Source organism: Melanostigma gelatinosum (genome assembly GCF_949748355.1).
Source record: "Melanostigma gelatinosum genome assembly, chromosome: 10".
Lineage (NCBI taxonomy): Eukaryota > Metazoa > Chordata > Actinopteri > Perciformes > Zoarcidae > Melanostigma > Melanostigma gelatinosum.
In genome coordinates this window covers 12,578,799-12,601,350 of record NC_136643.1, presented here as the reverse complement: position 1 = coordinate 12,601,350, position 22,552 = coordinate 12,578,799, and the positions used below count along the sequence as shown (strand labels likewise).

At 40.7% G+C, this 22,552-nt stretch overlaps 2 protein-coding genes across 6 annotated transcripts in view; one reads left to right on the top strand and one right to left on the bottom strand.

The window, feature by feature from the left end:
- Nucleotides 1-12,660, top strand: part of st6gal2a (ST6 beta-galactosamide alpha-2,6-sialyltranferase 2a) — a 31,904-nt gene extending 19,244 nt beyond the window's left edge. For 2 of the 5 annotated variants that reach the window (XM_079277576.1, XM_079277575.1), the window contains 4 exons: nucleotides 1,551-1,648; nucleotides 2,333-2,434; nucleotides 6,245-6,419; nucleotides 11,932-12,660. In XM_079277576.1, coding sequence (XP_079133702.1) covers nucleotides 1,551-1,648; nucleotides 2,333-2,434; nucleotides 6,245-6,419; nucleotides 11,932-12,179 — 623 coding nt within the window. In that variant the 3' untranslated portion in view covers nucleotides 12,180-12,660. Of the gene's footprint in view, nucleotides 1-1,550; nucleotides 1,649-2,332; nucleotides 2,435-6,244; nucleotides 6,420-7,555; nucleotides 8,758-11,931 lie in introns of those variants that run through there. The other 3 variants (XR_013772318.1, XM_079277578.1, XM_079277577.1) reach the window with 3 other exon arrangements.
- Nucleotides 12,661-15,338: 2,678 nt separating this feature from the next.
- Nucleotides 15,339-22,530, bottom strand: tmtops2b (teleost multiple tissue opsin 2b; the record flags this gene model as incomplete). Its single annotated transcript, XM_079276610.1, has 4 exons — nucleotides 15,339-15,422; nucleotides 15,819-16,052; nucleotides 18,822-18,967; nucleotides 22,164-22,530. The coding sequence occupies 4 exons, from the start codon at nucleotides 22,528-22,530 to the stop codon at nucleotides 15,339-15,341; spliced, it is 831 nt and encodes a 276-aa protein (XP_079132736.1).
- Between the last annotated feature and the right edge of the window lie 22 nt (nucleotides 22,531-22,552).

Genomic DNA, 22,552 nt, shown 5'->3' with positions numbered 1-22,552 from the left:
AAGTACTTGACGGTTAGAAACCTCCAGGGCTCCTCCGCGAAGGAATCAAATAATGTTTTGATTAAACTGCTCAACACTCTGCCGCCTGGAACAGAGGCCATGAGAAAGGCATCGCTTCATTTTAAGGGGCCACAGTGTGATTAGATTGACAATCACTGGTGAAAAAATATCCATAGAAATGATTTGTCGTGAACACATTTCGACAAGCTGGAACAGGTACCCTGAGCCATGTTCCATAATTGATGTCACTCAAGCAGTCCTGGTGGGTTTCTCACCATGAAGAGACGAACAGTATGTAGGCCTTTCTATTAGTATTCATGAGGAGGCTTGATTGAACCCCGTTATTTTATTCTGTAAAGTAGTAGCAGTACTATAACAGTGGATATGTATGTAATAATGACCACGCACTCCGCTGATAAAAGCTGAGTGTGTACATCAGGCAAAGGCACATTTATTTACGTAGTACAATTCATTGACTTAAGTTAATTTCAAAGTTCTCAACATGCATTTAAAGAAATAAGTAACACTGATGGCAAACATGAGTGTGACTCATATAAAACTTGTCTCCAGACAGTCAATATTCTTTCGTCTGAATATTGGGTGACGTATTGATAAAAGTAAAATGAACCTCAGTTGATTGGACCAAGAACGACCCCTGCTTTAAGAAAACATTCTTGAATATCCATCAGTCCGGTGTAGCCCTGACAGAAACCGACATGTTTACAGTATTCTATCGGAGCAGAAGCGCAAACTCAATGTCGAGCTAGCGAGTACGTTTTGAGTGTTTGCAATAGGTCGTGTTGTTGTGAATGCCAATCGGTGGCGTAACGGTCAACTGGCTGCAGTGATGGAGTATCGGATCAAAAGCTGCAGGATCATCCATTCTGGTGTCAGATAAACACACGAGACGCATCCGTGGGACTGATGGATCGATCCGCAGACGTTACAAGTTTCTAATTATTACTATACGACCATCCATCAAGCTGAGGATTTCATGTTGGTGTGTGAACTGTGAACATACCAAAATGTGGACAGAATTAGTGGTGAAACTAATGTTTTCTTTGTATTCATGGTGGTTCATCAGTTTCAGGAACCAACCACTAGAGAGCACTTTGTGTCTGTAAGCCTGACGGACGTCGTCGTTCACGGTCACATCATGAATTACATCACTGTAGTGAGCGTGTCGTCATTGTGACTTCTGCCACAAACACTTTGATGATCTGTATCATCATGCATGCATTGATCAAATAAAGACCTTGACGAGCTCTTGCGGATGTGAAACTTTTTCTGCCTCGGTTTCTCCCAGTTTGCATTTATCTGAGTGTGAAACCTAAATAAAATGTCAAACATATATTGCCTGATTATAAAGAGGTTTTTGTGGGAGAAAAACTTCAGCAAAGTATAGGGAGGAAAAAAACATTGGTGTCATACTCTGTGTCATACCCAGCTTTAGTTTTCATGTTTCCTGTGTACTTACGCAATAACATGTATACTGCAAGGTCAGTTCATTACCTGCTTCAAGTGATGTGGTCTGCGTTGTTTTCTTTCAGATACTCACGATGCAGTCTTACGGTTCAACACGGCACCTACGGACAGATATGAGCGAGACGTGGGGAACAAGACCACCATCCGCATCATCAACTCACAGGTGCGTGAGAGTCTGGCCTTGCATGATGCACGGTAATGAATTATTGGTGGATGTATAACTCGGCAGGCTGTGTCACTCACTGAAACGCATGTAAAACAAATGTTGAAAATATAAATGGTTCATGACTTCCCTTGTTTCTTGACATATGCAGTGGATGTTGATTTATTGATGTCTTGTTTGCATTTCGTGCTTCCACGGATTCTATTCATTTCAGCTCAGCCACCACTTGAGAATATGAATGATTATCAATCAATAATACTTATTTGCACATTCTTACTGTATAATTGGAATCTATATATTTATTTATTTGAGGATGGTTCAGGTTTTTTATGACACATTATTCTAACCTTGGTTCTAGAAGTAAAATCTTGGCTTAAAAATAAACTTACTTACTCTGCAGTTCTCCTCAGCTCTGTTTTTCTTGTTTAATGTAAATTTGTGTATGTACCTCGAGAGCGAAGTGGAAACCGGAGTCAAATTCCATGTATGCGAACGCACACATGGCCAATAAAGCTGATTCTGATTGTGATTCTGTATACTGGGTGAAACCTGGCTCTGTCCAGAGGTAACAAAGTCTGTGTACCAGCAGCTCTAAAGCTTGATATTTCAAATGCCTGGCAATGATGACCAGACCTCCAGCGTCAATACAACTGCCCATAAAATCTGGACTTCTTGCTTTTACAGATTTTGGACAATCCTAAGCATCGATTCAACACAAGCTCAATCTACAAGAATGTGACTCTGGTGGCCTGGGATCCTGCACCTTACACTGTCGACTTACACAAGGTATGTTTTCTGTGCATCCCAATGAGCCTGTTAATCACACAACACATATAACCACTTCATTAATCTGTCTGTAGTCCACCACTGTCTCCAGGCCAGTTGACCTTTTTAAAAATCAGTAAATCAGTTTCAATAGAAGATGTGTGAACCATTGTGTGAACCATTGTTATAACTTTGAAGTAGCCTGGACAATGCATGGTTTCTCTCCACTACAGGGACCATTCATTTCAACCATAGACTGTACATAACAAGTGTACGTAGTCACTGTGACGTCTCCGTTGATTTGTGGACTGCGGTTTTTGAAGCCTTTACTCAGCATTTTGGCCATTTGTTTGCTCATTATCCCTTACTGACCAACAATATGGACAATATTCTCCAGACCTCTTGTTCAAGATCAGTGTCACGGTCCCTTTGTCAGTTCATCCTCAGGCTCTCACTCTCACCATACTGTAAAGAGCATTTGCTGCCATTCCTATCAAATGCAGATGATTTCCATTTTGTGGACGCTTTCAAAACCTTTGCAATACACGTTCATCCTGTCCTCTTTATTATAACCCATAAACTGTACACAGCTTATCCGCGTTATCTATTCGATTATATCAATCTTGTAGACCCTGATAGGCGTAGAACACTCCCTTAGCAATTGTGGCAAAACTTTTGGTGTGCCATGCCCTCCAACATACTGTTTTCTTCCCTATCTTTATCGCAGGGTTTCCCCTTATAGATGAGTAACTTTGCTTTTATTGAGACAGGCCCAACATTTTATGGACTTTGCTCCAAATCCCTGGTGAGTGCTGCAGTGATGGATTGGTACCCCCTCCTAGGGGGAGGACTGTGATGGTGTTTGAGTATCTTACATCTAAAAGGGGAAGTAAGCGACTTCCCTCACCTCTATCCAGCCCAGATGCGAGCCCCTGACCAGTGTTTGCATAGTTTAACCATTTCAAAAGCAGCGTTATTTGGCAATGCCAGTCCTCCTCTCCCGGTAAACGGCTTAATCATACAGACTCTCGGTTTCTTCCCATTCCTAATTCCTAACTACCTCCTTATGCTGCTGTTATTTTTGATATTCTCCTGAATCAATCTTTTACACAGATATTTCATCCCCGAGGGTAGACACTGAAGTGGAAATACTCCAATGTCAGCAAAGGAGCAACATTTTTCCCAGTTTATCTTGTAGCCTGAATGGGAGGAGAGCACCCACTCCTTTGATCCATCACCTGTGCTGTGCATATCACAAAAAAACAGTGTACTAACCAATCTAATGAATATTAGAACCACTTCAATAAACCCTCTAGCCTACCTTTATTGTTATTCAGGGAATGTTCTGCTGCCACAAATCAATAGCATCCAAGACTTCTGCGAGGGCTGAAGTCTTCAGGTAGATAACCTAAAAAACACAAAAGCGATTAGCATTCTACATGTAGCCTTCTCTCTGAATAATTTATTTTATTTGTCCAATTTGTATTATCTTGGAAAATTAATGATGTCCTTGTTTGTTATTCATTTTCTTTTGCCTTTTCATTTTTTCTCACAAGCTAATAATAGACCCACCTGTCCCTCTAAATGAACTGTGATGACTTTTCAGGCTTTAACCTTTAGTTCTCTGCAGGAGCCGACTTCGTTATGTGCAGCCTGTCTCGTTCACTAATAACACCCTGGCGTATCGCTCAATACAATGCTGGTAGCAAGCTATTGCTTTGAAGCTCATCACTGAAACAGCTACCGCATGCTCTTGAAAAAAATGGCAAAAGTACAAGCATGTGTTCAGCACATTGTAGTGTAGCTGCAGCATGTTCCACGTTACTCAACAGACTAGGGGGAAACCGTACAAAGCAAACAGTGACACAGGAAATACAAAGTAATCCCATTAAGACAATCGTTTGATTTAACTACACTGGGGTATTCCCATAAGCAGAATTAATATCCTTTTTTTATTTTTCAGGGAAAGTTGAGTGCTTGTTATTATCAATACAGATGACTTTATTGTGCATCACAATGTTTCAAAATAAAATGTGATCACGATATGATTTATATTGAGACGATAAATGATCATATTGAATATATGTATTGTAAAATTCAATACATATTGCAAGACCTTACACGTGAATAGTTTAAAAGACCTATTCATGTCATATCACCATAAAACTTCCCCAGTTGATCACTTACATTAAGACATTATGTTTCAAGTTGGCCAAAATGTTTGAATATACAAAATGAGGCTAACTTTTGGGGAATTTAGGGGAGAAATCTGCAGACTTGTATAGACAAAGGATAGTAAAATAAATACCTAAATGTGTATTTTGGATGTTTTCTTTCACAAGTCTTTGAAAAGAAGCAAAAAAGCTCAAACTTAAAAAATGTACTAGAGCATGAAAAACCATGTTTTTGTCTGGGGCGTCTCGCCACATCCTTTTATACCTCGACTGAGAAATCGAGGTGGTTCAATCTGAAAATGCAGTTTAATGTATAGTACAAAAATAATACATTTCATGATTTGTTTCCTCCACGAATCCATTATAATTGTGCTTCATTTCCATCAATAAGTGACATGCTGATTACATCACCATGCTTATAGTTTGAATCACTGTACTGAACACATACAGAATGAGACAAAAAAGTCAACTTGATTTTCCACGAGGGCAGAAAATGTGTGTTTGGTCAATGTAAACCATGTGTATATATACATTTTTCTTTTGATGCTAAAAACATTGTGTGAAGGAATGTGCAGATTAAATGTAGTTCAGAGCCAAGTCTACTGAGGAAATGTTCTATCCTTTTCAATCATTATCTTTGAAAAGAAGTCATAAGTACAACTGTCTGTGTTCACATTTAGTTGTCATAAGTGCATTGTGTGTCTCCATCATTTGTTTTAAATCATTTGTATTTGCAAAAAGGAACACTCCATTTTAGTTTTTACAATCAAGTGTCCGATGCAGTCCAAACACGATGTTACAAAATGTTGACTGTAATTCAGAAACCAGCATGTTTTTTTGGGTTATGTTTATTTGTAGCTCAGATGAAAGTATGCTCTGTCCGTCTGGTGTGAGGAAAGATCTGAAGTGCATCAGAAAGATGAAAGAAAAATGTTTGATATCTAAACTACCGGTACATTAAATGGCCCAGAGAAAAGTCTGATGTCAAAAATGTGGCAGTCTGTCCCTCGCAGCCGCAGACAGCACAGGGCAGAATACTTTCAATACTGTGGGAGATGTGAGAGGCCCCTCCCAGCTTCTTTTTGTTGACATCTGCTTTGGCTCAGTCATTTTCATTGCGAACATATTGAACTGCGACTAGTGTTCCAGCTCACCTGGGCTTGCCGGGCCTTGTGGTGCCTCAGTGCAGTGGTGATGTGCTTATACAAACTGAGGAGGCAGTTGTCAGCAAGACACCATAAAGAACACCTTAAGATTTCCTTTAGAGATGTTTTAAGACAGATGAAACTACTCTGCTTTGTGTAATAAGTTGTGACCGATGTGGTCTTTCCACAAAAGAAAATTCAATTACTTGGTCAAATAAATCTTAAAATCCCATCTACTACTCCTCTCTCATTGAAAAAATCCAAAGTGATGAATAAGCAAATATCTTCCAGTCCAAGAGTTTAACTGCTAGAAATATTATGTGCTTACTTCACTCCATTGACTCGGAGGCTCTGGGGACACCCGGTCCACCTTTGTGGCAAAGTGTTATTGCTTGTTGGATGGGATATGGAATGGAACTGAAAAACCTGGCACTTCATGACCACCACATTGATTTCATCTTGCCATCTGAAACCGTGGTCTAAACTGAGGTGTCAGTCTCTTTCTTCATCAGTGGTATGCCAGTCCGGACTACAACCTGTTTGGGCCGTACGTAGAGCACCGCAAGCTCCATCCTGGCCAGCCCTTCTACATCCTTCACCCAAGCTATTTGTGGCGACTCTGGGATGTGATTCAGGGCAACACTCAGGAGAATATCCAGCCCAATCCTCCCTCATCTGGCTTCATAGGTGAGTACACACATGCATGCATTAATGAAGCCGATATGCATTCGGTGTACGTCTGTTCCCCTCCTCTGTACGCTTATCTTTCCATTTCATTGCCTCCTCCTGGAGCAGATGCAAAGAAAGTTGGCGGTGATGTGTCCACTGTAATCTCATTTTAGAAGCTCTCCAGCATGTCAATATTGGTCTCTGCCGCTTACATTTTCAGACACTTGAAATGCTTCTCCCCCTTCACAGCCATATGTAAAACAAGCAGTGGTGTAGTGACGGTTATACGCCGGTAGACGGGGCATAACCCACCTCCGTTTTCTGCCGGTTATACCCACTTTCTCCTCTGTACCCCTCTACGTTGTACAATCACCTCATCATCGACCACAACACCACTGACCAGGAGCATTTGTTTACCTCAAAAGCGCATTCTGTGTCATATTGAGTGTACTCGTCAAGAATGATTCGTCAATAATAGGTCGTCACTATATTTGGTGCCGAAGACACAACACAACACAGATTCTGTAGCTAGCCACAATGAACATCTTTTATTTATCACAGTATCGCTGTAAAGTGGATCTCTGAGAGGAAAAACACCAAAAATGACTTCCTCGTTACAACATTAAAAAAAGAATAAATGGAACAGAACTAAAAAGAATCTAACAATGATAGATGGCATAAGCTGATTTCACCAGACACACTTTGATCTGTTGGAACTGAAATATCCCCTCGTCAAACACAGTAAGCCAGTCCCGCTCTTTTACTGCACTGGCTCTCAACCATAGTGTGGCTGCTTTTCTGTTCTGATTGCAGTTTAATATACAGTACGCAGTCACTGATAAGATGGCCTGAATCAAAGGCAGCAGGGCTTTACATTTAACGAAACGCTATTGAATTCAAAGGCCTCACTGCTTGCGTCCTTCTTAATTAAACTGGAATGTCACCGTGTGTTTCTTGCAGGGGCCCTTTGTTTCTATTCTTGTCGTGTTACCTATATGGTAGAATGAACGGCCTGCAAATTAGGTTAATTCTGCGTCAGTAAATGCTGTTTGTATAGATTATCCTTTACCCAGCTGTGAGCAGTGACTGACCTTTAAAGAGAGTCCGTTCACTTCAACGGGCCAGATTATATTCATGGTAATTGCTGTCAATAGTTCTTGGAAGTTTGCAGCATATACTAGCAGCGCCAAAGAGTTGCAGCGGAATGGAACGTTCGTGATGGACTTTTAACGGGTAAGACGTTTAAAGAAAGATTTTATATCATCGCCACACCTGAATAAAATGAACATGTGCATTACAGCATGTCGGTGGATTTTCCACCACTAAATTAGTAGATTTAGATACCGTTAACAGATTAAGCTAATTAACCATCCTGGATAAAGTGAGCAACACATAACGGTAAATATGGAATAAACAGACGATGAATCGTAAATTCAGTTTGCGTCAGGCCATTTCATCACACGCTGTGTAATCCGAGGGATGAAGGCTTCTGAATGGGATTTCTTTGTAGGATAGCGGGATTTAAATATGAATATTAAATGTTCTATTTGATCAGCTAACTATAACATTGGGGCATGTGACTGCAGAGTTGTGGATGTAGGTAATATAATGAGCATATCAACTTTGCAGTAAGAGCCATTATAATAAAGTTAATGGTACATAATAATAAAAGGAAGAGAGATGTTTTTGTGACACACTGGTATGGATTAAGAGTGCATATTTGAGACTTCTAAATGCTAAACAAGAAGTAACATTGGGTTGAATTATTTAAGGCTTTGTGACTCTGTTGATTATTACCTGTAAATATTATGTTGCAGCTCAGCCGATTGCTTTGTAGATATGAGAGAGCGAAGTTGGAGGAACTATGTAAGATTGAAAACACAAGGTACGTTTACAATAGGCCAGCAATATTGTATTATAGTAGTATTAAACAACTGCATTATATACATAAGCATGTAAGGAATTATGCTAAATGTGTATTATACTGCCATATGATAGAAAGGATTATACTAAATATTTATAGTTCCTGTCCAAGCCTATGAAGGCGTCTCTGACCCTTTCCCCTCTGTCCCCGTCTCTCTTTCAGCACAAGAACCACACTATTCAAAGGAGACAACAACTCATCCTGCACCATGAGTCTCCACTCCCTGGGTTTTGCAAGCCTTTCCCTCTCAGTTAAATAAATAAACCCATGGGTCTGCATGGGCATCACTCGGTTGCTGGTCGAAATGTAGTGGAAATAATGTTGTATTGTTTCCTTACACCTGTCCAGGGACTGCAGATGGAAATTACAAAACACCTCTCCTTCTTGTTGAGAATAATGTGTTCATGTACATGGTCCCTGATGTAAATAAACTAAACTATGTAAATATGAATCACCCCAATGGTGTGGCCTTCGTTTGTGAAAAAATGCAAATGCAGTGTTTGAATATGAAACCACCATGAAGTGAAGAAATGGTAGACTGGTTATGTAATCTGAATATTGATACATTTTTCCCCTCTCTCTAAATATATTATTTAGAATGTAATTGCTCTTGAATAGCATACAAGTTTAAGAACATTAAAATAATCCGAAGCAACAGCTCTTTAAACGAGGCAACCTTCGGCTCAAATATGTAAACAAGACGGGTAACTCTAGCTGTTCACACTATTCCTCAAATATTAGTGAATTGTACTTAATTTGACTGAAAAGAAAACATTCATCTCACGACATAAATATGTCAGTGCTCTGTATGACTGTTGTATGTCATCAATTCATTTAATTACCAGAAATTGCAATTTCTTCGCATTTCTATTGCCCGCCAAGTACTTCCTGAAACTATCTGAGGTCTACGAGTATGACGTGACGATCGAGCATTTAGAACTTTCACTGACGGGACTCTCTCTTTAAAGAGCTCTGGGTGTGCTCAACCTTCAAAGGAACAAGAGCTACATTTTTCTTTTCAGGAAAGTAGTACGTGTCAGCATGGGGCGTCAATTACTCCGATGCTATACGTGGAGGGTGCTGTGAGTTATTTAATTTTTTTTTAAAGAAATGTTGTAGTCATACAGCTACAAGAGGGAGGGCACCTCAACCTGTTGCAGTGCCCACATGTCATTCTTGACACTCATGACATTAGTTAATTGTTGTCAAAGTCCAAGTCTTAAATGTCTACTGCTCTTTTTCAGTATCACAGAACAGACATACAGCATGTTCAAGCTGTTGGTTAGAAAATCCATTGACAGTAATGTGGTAGTTTGATAACATGTCACTTTTATAAAATGGCATTTTTCATGTTTTTTTTTTTGTTTTTTTTACCAGTTTCACAAGAACTTCCACCTTCTCTTAAAATACAGCATCACAATGATTCTCTTCCACAGCAATAATATTTATTTCAAGAATGATAACGTGAGACCATCTTGAAGGGCGACCTGGGCGGTGCAGGCCACCGTGTGACTGCACACTCTGCGGTTCAGATGGATCACCGTGGTCTTGGAGGGCATGGAGGTGTTGCGGTTCGCTGCTGACCAGTGATCGCAGTGAAACAGAATCAAGAAACACCTGTAGAACTGAGGAAGAGATAGAAAGACAGTCACTGTAAAAAAAAAAAAACCAGAGCAGCTCAAACGGAGAGTTCCTGGAATCATCAGAGATGGGTTGACCTTAGTTTCATGTTCGCAGAGAGACTCGAGGTACAAGTCCGCTCAGAGTTTGTTTAGGCAGAAATCATGCCTTAGTGCACTTCCATGTAGTGCCGCTTGAGAGTTAAAAATGGTCTCCCAAAGTCGTGCTGTGGTCTGGTTAGTTTGACCTTCATTTAACACAGAAGTGGGAAAGGTCTGAAAGCTGCTGTCGTCTGAAATATACGTGTTTGCTGGATATTGTGTGGGACTGAGTCATGTCTTTTCTTTCTCGTCTGTCGTCGTTCTTTTGCTTCAGAATAAATACATTTGTACAATTCTAGGCGGATGTTTGTCATCACTCACTGCTTGCATATTATTTGGACACATTGAAGGCAAATGTGACATGAGTAATAAACAATTGTAAGGCATTTTGTTGTGCAATAGCCATTACTTTAGCATAATTGTGCTGATTCTGATGGCTTATCTCCATGTGCAATTGTGGAAAGCAGTGTAAAATCAATGGAAATAAAAATGGTCCTCCAGTTATGCTAAAGTGAAATTTGTTTTTTTTACATGAAAAACATGTTTTGCTTGGTTTATGAGATGTATTGTAAACTGAGATTTCATTTACACTTGATCCGTATGTGGTATAATTGTGAGAAAATGAGGTCTAGATTGGACAAATTAAGAGGGTCAAACTTCTGGATCTTATTAAGAAAACAATACGGAGCCAACTGGCTCACGAACATGCTATAGAGAAAAGGCTTTAGCAATACACGGGACATGCTCATACATTGTCGGAAGGATTTTGCTTGGTTATTAGTGGTGATTTTGATCATGCTGGAGAGCAACAATTGAGAAGGAGAATAACAATACTGAGAGAAATGCTAAATAGACATTGGCAGGGATGTTCAAAGACAGGTGGAATGAAAACCATCAAAGAAACAGAGTGGAACTGGTTTCTCTTTGTGTTGGCATCATGTCACAGTGTATGAAAGATATTATGCAGAGCATGCTGTGGCAGGCAAACTCACTGTCGCCATGTTCATGTATCATGGATTCAGTTCTATTTTTATCCTTTTCTAAAGGACTGTTTTGCTGAGCGTGCATGCTCTTCATCAGCACATCGGAACTTCACATTTACACTTCTGATAACATTTCCAAGTGTGTATCTGGTCAAAGAGATTCTTGGAGCAGATGAAAACAAAGAAATGTCATTAACCACAAGCTGACATTAAAGGAATATTTTGGCTTTTGTTGTTTTGTTGATGAGTTAGAAAGTTAAATGAGACCAATACCTGTCTGGTAAATACAATGATATAGCCAGCAGTCATTTAGATTAACTTAGCATAATGGCTGGTAGTCTTGCATATCCAGACATATCTGCTGTATCAGCGATAAAGGAAAAGTCTGGGTGCACCTATTCTGGTATGGGGGGGGGGGGGGGGGACCCTCTGGTTTGTTTGTTTCTTTAACGCAATCACAATCGTCGCGAGCGGCACTAAGCCCAGCATGCAGCAACGGTGCGCTTGCAAAACAAATAGCTGAAGGTGAGTAGAAGTGAGACGGTAGAATTACACGGTCAATGGCAAGCTTATACCCACAGTGTACATCCGGTGAGTCAGACTAAGATACTGTAAACGGGCTAGCAGTCCGTTAAACCCCCAACTGCTCCAGTAGAGCTGCACAGTTGGCCACACTCTATCAGACTATGGTTGTACTCGGCAGCTTTCAGGTGAGAATGTGTCTAACTGTTTGAATGGGAAAAGAGAGCACTGCTAAACTTGATTTACCTTTTTCTTTTCCACCTCAAACTGGTTTCCAGTTGTATCAACAGTTTTTAAAGTAAGTCAGGAATATTTATGAATATGTTTACCTGAACTTCTGTCTGTCTCTCTCTCTCTCTCTCTCTCTGTTGCCATTGCAGGCATTCTCCTGATGATGGCGCTATGCGAGCAGGTGCATGTGTACGAGTACATTCCCTCCATGAGGCAGACGGACCTGTGCCACTACCATGAGCATCATTATGATGCTGCCTGTACACTGGGTGCCTACCATCCCCTCCTGTTTGAGAAGAGCCTGATCCAGCGGATCAACACAGGCCCCGAGAGTGACCTTAGGAGGAAGGGACGGGTCACTCTTCCGGGCCTCAGCACCGTCAACTGTGACATCTGAGATATATAACCTGACCCTCTGAGTCCGAAAACACACACACACACTCCGGCCTTTTCTGGCTGACTAAGGGAGAGGTGCAATAAAGCCACTGGAGACAAGGAGGCTGGAGCTTACATGTTTCAAATTAGACGCATGAAGAACATAAGCCTTAGCCCTCCAGGGAGGGATCAACATGGAGGCTTCTGAAAGAACTTTAGACCAGAGACTGGCAGGCAAAGTCTCCAACATGAAGCTAAATAAGAAACGACTCTCTGCGTTAGCTGAGCCACGTTAGCTGTGGAGCTGACTAGGGTAGCAACAGATAAGTGTTTTTAGATAGTCACGTGATTTTTCAATAAATGGGTGTTTCAGTGGTGTAAACAGTGTTTTTCAGTTTTATGGGTGGTTCTCCGCTCAAAGGGAATGCCACTGTTCATAACGGTGGATGTTTGTGATTTTCTCTTTCTTTTTTACTGGTTCAAAGGGTTGTGAATAAGCAAAGGAGTCCTCCACGCTGAATGTCATAAAGGCAACATAGACTGACAGATTTACACACTTTCACACTTGCAGAGAGCGGAAACTCTCAGAGAAGAATGCGCAGTCTAAAAGACGGATTCTCCACAGAGACAAAGTCGAGCTGTCGCAGCACTCGTATAACTGTGCATTTCATCGCTCCACAGCAGGTGTTCCTGATCGACATCCCGCTGATATCTTCTTGTGAAATCACAAGTTGTTTTGTGTTGTCGGGGGGGGGGGGGGGGGGGGGATTTCTCACGGCTGATGCTGTTAAGCTTAATGCTAAATTACTTTCCTGTGCATGCCAGCTTGCCGGCTCACACCCACCAGTCTGTCGCTCCTTATTCACACATTTAGGAAGAGTTCTCATCCAGTGTCAAGAAGCCTGTCTCTCAGTTAATAGCCCACAGGAAGAAAGGCACTGGTTGTCATTATTTGGATTCGTCCTACCTGAAGTAACTTTTCTTTTTTTAACACCAACGGCGTAATTCAATCAAAGTAAATGGGGCCAAAATGATCTTCAGAACGAAGCGGTGGTAGGAACAGCCCCTGTGCCTGTTGGTCGACGGAACGCTTTCCTTCGGTTGCCTTGTGACTGTTCAGGTACATGCAGTACATACTGTGGCAGGACTGCAGTCACATGACGTGTAATTGCTCTCAGAAGTGTGGAGCAGGGGATTCTCAGTTCTGCCTCAGCAATCACCAGCCCCGGTTTACTCTTTATTGAATGTAATTTTCCCGCTGTGTGTAATGGCCAAACCCTCCCTGGAGCTCACCACTGCACTACATATGGTCTTTAGGGTTATTTCGTTGTCGTGTAACAGCCTGAAGGCCATTTCCTACAACTGTTTGTCTCATATTTCCTGTATCCTCTATTGTTGGTTTGTACCCGTCAGCAGCTCAGAGTGGAGACGATTATAAACGATGAATTTGAGCCGGTAATATGAGCAGATTTGTTTTGTCTCCAGCTGGGATGATTTTTATGTTTACAGTCAGTCAGTGCCACATCTGCGACAAGCTCTCGAGGTATTTGTTCAGCGTGGAGAGGGAGACTCGTTGTGTGGACAGACAGTCAGAAAAATCTTGCCTTTTAAAAGACATTTCTTTTGCTAAGTGTGCTATTCTATGAAATGTTCTTGTGCCATTGGTTGTGGTTCCATACAAGATGTGAAAACGTGTCTCAGAAATGTTGCCTTGAATAGTCTGATGTATGTTGAATTCGATGGCTGTGTAGTAGTACTAGTATGTAGATGCTTCTGGGGCTTCACATTACTTGTGGTCGAGTAGGGCTGGGTATCATGCAACATGTGTCAGTGCTACTACAAACACGTGCCGATACATATTTTTTTCTTTTACAAAGAAAACTCTTTCCAGGGAACACCTGATCGAAGGAAAGAAGTTCAATGCTTGACAGTGCGGGTGGGCGATATAGATATTTTACATAACATTGATATCCTGAATATCATGATGTGGTAAAGTTTCTGGAAATTCTGTTGAGAAACTACACTCAGTTGACAGTTTATTAGGCACACTTTGCTAAAACTAAGTACCGGTAGTTAATAAATACAAACTCCTTAAAACAATTGGCAGTGGACAAAATATTAGAAACGCATTCCAGATGTACTGTATCACTCTAATGCCGAACAACTCACCAGCACCACAAACTAAGCCTTTAAAATGACTTGAATCGACATCTTTCTTCATGAATATAGGATTGATTGCGTGCAGAGGTGATGCATTAGACACTTTGAATTTGAATTGAAATGTGCTTTACAAATAAACTTGCCTTAGACAGCATCGCTTTTTGCTAGGTGGACCTAAACTGGAAACTGAGTGGACGTAGAGACACATTAACCAGATGGGAATGACTAATTCAGTGAATTACATACATGAGAAGTGTTTCATCATATTGATGCAAAATTCTGTAAATCTCATAATGCACGCAAAGCAGTTATTGTCATTCATTTGCAGCTGCCTCAGTAGAAGTTGTAAAGAAATAACTGTTGACTGTTGAGAAACGATCTCGCGTTGTATATCGCGCAGCCCTACTCGACAGCTACGGGTGCATTTTGCTCAGAATGCAAACAAAGAAGTCGCTCGGTTTGATACCCAGCCCCCGTGTCTGGTGGATTGTTTGTTCGGATATTAGAAGAGTCTTGAAACAAGGAACCTGGTGAAGTCAGCAACTGTTAAAAGGACTATCAAAGAGGTTTAAAACACAGACGAAATAGGTTTAAGGAGATTTATCATTAATTTTGAATCATGCAGGTTTTCACCTCTGCTGTAGGTTTTATGTTTCTCTGTTGACATAAACGAACAACTATTTTATTGCTTGTGATTGTAATACACTGAAGGTGCAAAAACCCTGAACATATTGTACATGTATATCTCTTAGTAATGTTTATTACTTTCCAATGCACAGAGCATGCAAATCAGGATCAGGGCTAAGAGTCTTAAACTGTGCTGTACCGTGCTGCAAGTAGACACTATTGTCATTAATATTGTGAGGCAATTACATAAGATTATTTTTGGTGTTTTTGAAGATTTTAGTGCATGCTTCTGGACGAGGAAATCACAACCAGCTGCGGTGCAGCTATTGGTAGTTCCCTGGGAGCACTTGATTCAGTGCAGTGGATTGTGCCAAATTCCATTTTTAATTATGTTTTAGCAAAGTGGGTTGAGGACTGATAGCAGGACTTCGAAGGTGCTGTTGCGCGACTCTGTGAGTTTAATTTCATTTTGAATCCTCTTCAAGACAACAATTTGATTGGCAGGATTAAATGCAGGACATTATGCGGAAACATGTGAAACATTATTGCAGACACCGTGTGTTTCATTTTTCCCTCTCCGCTCTTTACTCTTGAGGCCCCTGTTTCATGTGATGTTTGGACTCTATATTGTGGGAATTTCTGCCCCACACTGCCTCTAATTGATTGACATTTCCCTCCTGCAGCTTCCTGCAACATAATAAGAGCGAAGGTCCTGTTTCACAGGGTGTTCTTCTTGACTCTGATTTGACGGTGAATTCTCTTCTTACACTTGAATTGATATTTAAATCGACCATTTGTATGAGTTGTAATTTGTCTTTTTTTACTGTGTAAATAAAGCTGTTGTACATGTCAAGTTCTGGTGTTGGTGACTCACCTGTTTATTCATGAGTATGTAGATGAGCGGGTTGATGACGGTGCTGCTCTTGGCCAGTAGTGAGGGCACCACGCTGGCCACGGGACTAATGATGTTGGGTGGGCCGAATGTTGCCATCGTGGCCACGATGCCGTAAGGCATCCAGCACAACATGTAGCAGGCCGCTGTAGTCAGAACCATAAACAGTATGTGGTACTCTCTCCTCCGGGCTGCAGTTTTTTGGACCTTACCCACCTGCGGATGACAGTCAGAGAGGGTTGATGAAGCTGAGATCTTTTGATGGTTCAGACCCTCTGTTCTTGAAGAGCTCCCCTCACATGAAATACCTTTTGTCAAAGCATGACCACTTTTGTTTGTTTCCAACCTTCGTGGCAGCAGGTGATTTTGTTGTTTCACTACAGTGGGAAAATCAACTTGCAGAGTCTTAAACCTTGTAAACTCTCCCTGTTTGTGCTTTATGTTCTGACATCCAAGATTTCCTAATAGCACAAGCTACAATGCTAATTCCACAGACAACAGGTACATTTGAAAAAAAGTTAATTTGTTTACGGTTTCAGAAAAGGGATCATGAAAGGCACTGACTTGTTTATTCGGATGTACTTGTCCCCCACGAATTGAAACTGTCTGTACTTTTATACTACAGTTTGGTGAAATTTGAAAGCATTGCCCATTTAAAAAAAACTTGTTATGATTTGTATGAATCGTGTCGCCAGAGGTTTTCTGTGTGTCAGATTTGAGAAAGCAATGTGGGAATACGCTTCATGTGAGTGCAACAAAAATGACGTAATAATGAGGGACTTTGATATTGTGCATTAGGGTTAGGGGTTACTTTAGTGGTGCAAATTCCATAACGAATGAACAAAATGAAATGATACTCTGTGAACCTTGAGCTTTTCAGGCCCCTGGAAAACAGTTTTTTTAAATATTATCTTTACACCGGCTTATTCATCAGTCAACGAACGCAACAAATCTACTGTCACTACTTGTCTCTTGATGTATATTTTTAAGATAATTCATCTAGCTGTATCCTAATCCAATTAAACATCACTCTTCACACACAGATGGCTTTTCTTTATTCTTTCTCCACCCTTCTGTTCTGTGGTTGCATTAAAACAACACGAGTTCAGCTCCCTATTGACACACTAACACTCTAATCAACTCACTGAAGGCAAATGATGCTCAGTTTTAACGAGCGCTGGGGATTTAATGGGCAGGAGCTCAGCTCTGCTCATGGATATAATTACTTCAAAAGCACAAGATAGTTACTCCTGCAAAAGAAGTCCAATTCACTCCTATTTAAGAGGGAAGTTGAACCGTTGTAACACAAACCCCTTTTCACACAATGTGCGTATATACAGTATGCAGGTTTGTTAAACACGGGCAAACCTGCTAAAAAATAGTTGATAGACTCCTTTCCCCTTGCCGAGTATGGGTCGAGTATGCCTTTCTGTTTTTGTCACCTTCAACGATGAGTTTTGTTTTGTTTCTGTCGAGGTTGAATGAAGTGTGCTTTACGACGATCAGCGAGGGAAAAATGACTGTTCACTCTGACTGGAGTCTGGTGGCTCTGAGGAGAGCATAATAACTGTATGGTAATAAAGCATAGTTTCCAAATCCCTGTTGCTTTTATTTATTAGATATTCATTTTAACGCACGTCACAGAGCATTGCAAAATCATCTTTGTCTGGGGATTGAATCTGATTGAAACGGATGATAGCTTTTTTTTTGTTCAGTGGGAAAGGGGCTTTGAATGCTTGAGTTTAATGCCATCATTTTCTTGTCACCGTTATTCCCTTCCACATCTGATGATCGCCATCGATTTGTTGGGAGTCAGGCGGTAGTTGAAGGAGACCGATGCTGCATTTTGGATGTATTGTATGAACTGAATACTGGACTCTAAAATAAAAAAACGACTCCCCGAGGGCCAAAAAACGTTTCTAGCCTCTGAGTTTACTTCAGTCACAATCAGTGACTCTTTGACCGGCTGCTTGGCTAGTTGGCAAATAACTGCCAATCATATTCATATAATTGCACTGAGCAGCTTTTGACACGTCTCACTTTTACTCTACAGATATGCTCAAGCCATCTGCTGCTGCATCTCCCTACACCACCCCAACCACCTCTGTTCTGTATGTGCTGAGCTTGCACTGGTTGACTTTACCAAGATCTAATGTTCATTTATGTATTTAAGAGATCCCACAAGGAGTAAAGCCTTTCCGTTCAAATCAAACTTTAGAATTATTTGTTCTATTTCTTATAGGGTTCACACTTGAAGAGCTGTGGCTGTTGGTTTATATTCTTAATATTTACACACAAATGTACACTAAGTAACATCTACTATAAGGAATGCATCGTCATATTAAAAATGTGGTTTGTGCATGTGTTGAATGGCATTAATCACATGGACCTGGTTATCTTATGGGGACTTTTTTATTCGAGATGTTTTTTTATCTCATATAAAGAAACTACTTTCCGACTTGTTTGTTGTGTGATCGGGTCTGTTTAGTTTGAATGGACAGCTGCTCCGATAGGGCTGCTTCTTGACGTCATCAGAAAATGAAACCATTTTCTGAGTCAATGGGCATGAGGCTGACATTTTTAAATACAGTGGTTGCATTTGGCAAAGGAAGCGCATCCAGTTTCCTTTCCCTGATTCTTTTGCCGATTGATAATAATTGTGTACGTAATGTTAATAATTAGTATCCTGAAACCTTGACGAAGCCATTGGAGGTTTTAAACTGTAGCACTAACTGCATACAATTGAATACACTCTGTGAGTCAATGTGAGGTGAAATTATTAGGTATGAAGATGTACTGCTAAATAGGGAAGGGGTAGTGTGCTAAATGACAGTGGAGTCCATTTTTTAGGACTGCACAGGTGATTCAAAGAGTGACTGAACAAAGGTAATGAAACAGAACTGAAACTAATTCAACGAATGTGAGTGGCTCACACAGACGTAATTATAGGTGAAGGGCACTTTGTGAAAGCCGCAAAGGGGCCACGGTCCAGAACAAGGCGTACAGCCAGGAGCCCCCAATGGCCAGCAGGGGCTTGCGATAGTTTGGCCCCCGCTTGTTGTTGTTGTATACAGTCAGAGTACTGTCGCGGTCGTAGGAGAGCATCACCAGAGAGATCAGCGACACAATACCTGAGAAAGACAGAGAGATGAAGATATCAGAGTGGGCATCTGTAAGTCATGAACACACTATTTTAGATATTCTGCGACAGATCTTGTTGTTATCCTGTGGGATTCAAATGTCGTTAAAGAATTCTGTGCCAATCCATTCAGCTGATATTTCACTGGATAAATACAGACTTCTCGAGCTGGAGGAAAAGTCAGGAGATCACCAAAGTCATTAGGCTTCATCCTTTGGTGACCATGGATGTCCGCGGGGAGTGATGACATCAGAGTCTAGACTGAACTGACTGTCCTGTAATTCATTGAGTATTTAATAAAGGCTTCAAAAGTGCAGTGTGTAGGATTTGGCAGCATGTTGCGGTTAAGGTGCAGATTGTAATCAACTGAAACTTCCTCAGCATGTAGAAGAACTATAGTGGCCGGCATGAAAACAATAAGGGTCCTATCTAGAGCCAGTGTTTGGTTTGTCCGTTCCGCTTTACTGTAGACGGAAAAGGACCTGCTCCGTATGTAGATATAAACCGCTAGGGCAACAAAAACACGGTTCCTTTTTGCAGGTGATTAAACACAAAAAAAAACATACTTATTAGAGTTATATTCCATTTATGCCAATAGAGTGATTAATCAAATATGGCTCATCATTGCCAAATACATGCAATTATTGGCTTCAACATTCTTTTCAAATGTTCTATTCTGTAATAAGTAGTTCGGCTAGTTTTGCTGTATATAAGACATATACAGCAGGTCCATGTAATACACATTCACCCTACATGCACTTTAGACTACGTCTCTTAGGCCCATGAGCCATCTTGTACTCACAGCACTTCTGAACCTGCTTTGAGCAGTATAAATGAGAAAAAAATACCTTTTGGCTGATGCTGTGTAACTCTCTCTGACTTGAGCATCAATTCTCATTCTCAGGAAGCTCGGAGACAGAGTAAAAGTAAATAGAACCAACCTGTGGGTAAGGCTGAATACTGATACTGTATTCAAGTCATGTTCTGTGCCACTTTAAATGCAAGATCCAGTTATATAATCTCTTGTCTGTGGCTTACAGTATCGGCCAAACCTCTCCAGCTCTTCAGCAAACTGTGCATTCGTGAGGCTAAAATAAATATTACAGAAAAGCTGCACCTGTTCACTGGCAGTTCAATTTAGTGAATTAAAATGTCATTTTCAAACAGTCTTTTTGTTGCAGTAAAGAAGTCAAGGTCTTGTGTGTAATGATGGTTGTCCTATAAATACTAATGTCTATTCAATTAACCTTTAGTGTCCCTGTGAGTATTTTTTTGTCACGTGTTTAGTCTGTTTTCCTTCAGTATGACGGTGTTTCAGTGCATGAATGTGCTTGAAAATGGTACAGTTGGTGCGGACTGTGAAAGCGATGGATGCAAGTTTCACTCAAATGGTTTTTCTATCTTCTTTATCTGTGGCTGATGCAGCTGCAATCCCTTCTGCGACATGCCGCTGGCTTCCACACAGTGCTCACATTGTGCTGGAGCAGCAGTCACCACAGGATCCGAGCACCAATGCGTGTCTTATGATTCTGTGGTATTTTTGTGCGTTTATAAATCAATCAGAAAATGTAACAGTGATGATTTAGAGGAGCTTCAGTAGATTTCATTGAGGACTAAAATGGCCATACGGTACCAAAACCTGAACTTTTCAAATCCAATGCTGTGACCCATCTGTTGGACCTCTTGACCTTTTTTTTATTTGTCATCAAGTTACCAACAATTGCCATTATAGCCCTGCGTCTTTTGTATTCGCCATAGAAAGCAGTCTTATTGTAATACCCCATGGTTGAAAGTGCTATTAGCTATTACTATTACCATCTGGCATCGAAGGAATGGGGAGTTAGAGGGCTTACATTCCTGCATCCCTTAAGAAGAAAAGCACGGCACATTGAAACCAGGCAGACAAACCACTTAAAGCATGAAACATACAATAAATTAAAATATCTTGTGCAGCTTAAAATGAGGTTCACATATGAAGCCACATTATTACATTAACTCATGCTTGTCTTATGCTACTTGTTTGTGTGAGTACTGTTTATGCGGAAGTGTTTTAGATGCTTTTTTGGCAAAAATGCATGTGTGGGAAGTATAGTGAGCATACGACTTGATAAATAAGTCATCCATTATACTGGATGAGAGTAGTTGTGTGACAGTTTGTAAACAGATATTCATATATTCATATAGTTTTGCTCTTGTTAACTTCAAACTTCAAACAACAAAGCTTCTTTAAGAGTTGAAGGTAATACAGGGTGAATAATGATAGGAATGATCATTTTATTGGTGTGGTATTCCTTTAATGTGTTAGTTTTACGACTGCTCTGACACCACGAATACCCCTTTGTTACTTTTGCACACCTCCAATAAAACAGCAAGAGCTCACATTACTTCTGCAAATAAAAAAAAGCATTCACAACTTGAATTACCTCATTAAATTAATTAAACAGATGGTGGAAATATGGAATGCCATAGTGAAAACACACTTTTTATACTAAAGTACTAGGGGTGTAACGGTACGCGTATTCGTATTGAACCGTTCGGTACGAGGCTCACGGTTCAGTACGCATAACGAACCGAATACATTTTTTTTTTAAACCTTTATTTAACCAGGTAGTCCCATTGAGATTAAAAATCTCTTTTGCAAGATGTAAGTAACAATACAAGATGTAAGCAAGATGTAAGTAACAATACTACATAACATTAAGGAGCAGTTTTTGTTTTTTATGCTGATGTGTTGCTAAGAAGACACCCCAGAAGATGAGTCACTCAGGTATAGTTCCATCATTGTTCAAAGTCAAAGAATAACTTCATGATGTTAGTTGTAATGAACAAATATATTTTAAAATCAAGTACATTTCTCTGGCATTTATAGTTTTCTACTGTACCGAAACATACCAAAGCGTGGCTCCACTGTATCGTACCGAACCCAACCGTGAGTTTTGTGAACCGTTACACCCCTATAAAGTAGCCATCTTAGGTTTTATCCATTGTCAGTAATGTTGCAAAAAAGGCAAAAAAAAACAGTTTATAAAAAATGTAGGCCACAATAGTGATATCTTTATAACCTGGCTTATTTTGTGGCCATGAAGTTTCTAAATGATGAATAAGAAAAAAAAAACGTGTTCGTGATTCTTGGTACTCTCTCAGATTACTTTCCACTTCAACAGCATCACGGAGCATAAATAACTTACCAAAGCAGGAGTTGATGAAGCCGTACCAGCTGCAGCCGTTGCGCCCCAGCAGCCACTTGCCTCGGATGCTGGAGGCGAAACTGAGAGTGGTGCCGAACAAACACACCAGCATGTCGCTGACGCTGATGTTCAGCAACAGCATGTTCACCGGTGTTCGCAGCTTCTTGAATTTGCAAAACAAAAGCAGCACAGTGAGGTTATTAAGGAAGCCAAATGTCATGATGAAGCCCAGCATCACCGACAGCACTACGAAGCCCGTCGGAGAGATCTTCCCCCTGCCCGCCGACGCGTCCACCAGCTCCCGGTCATCGCTCAGGTTGAAGCTGTAATTCTGCGCAGCCTGACCGGAAAACATCCTGCTGTCCATTCATCCGAGCTTGTCTTCCCTT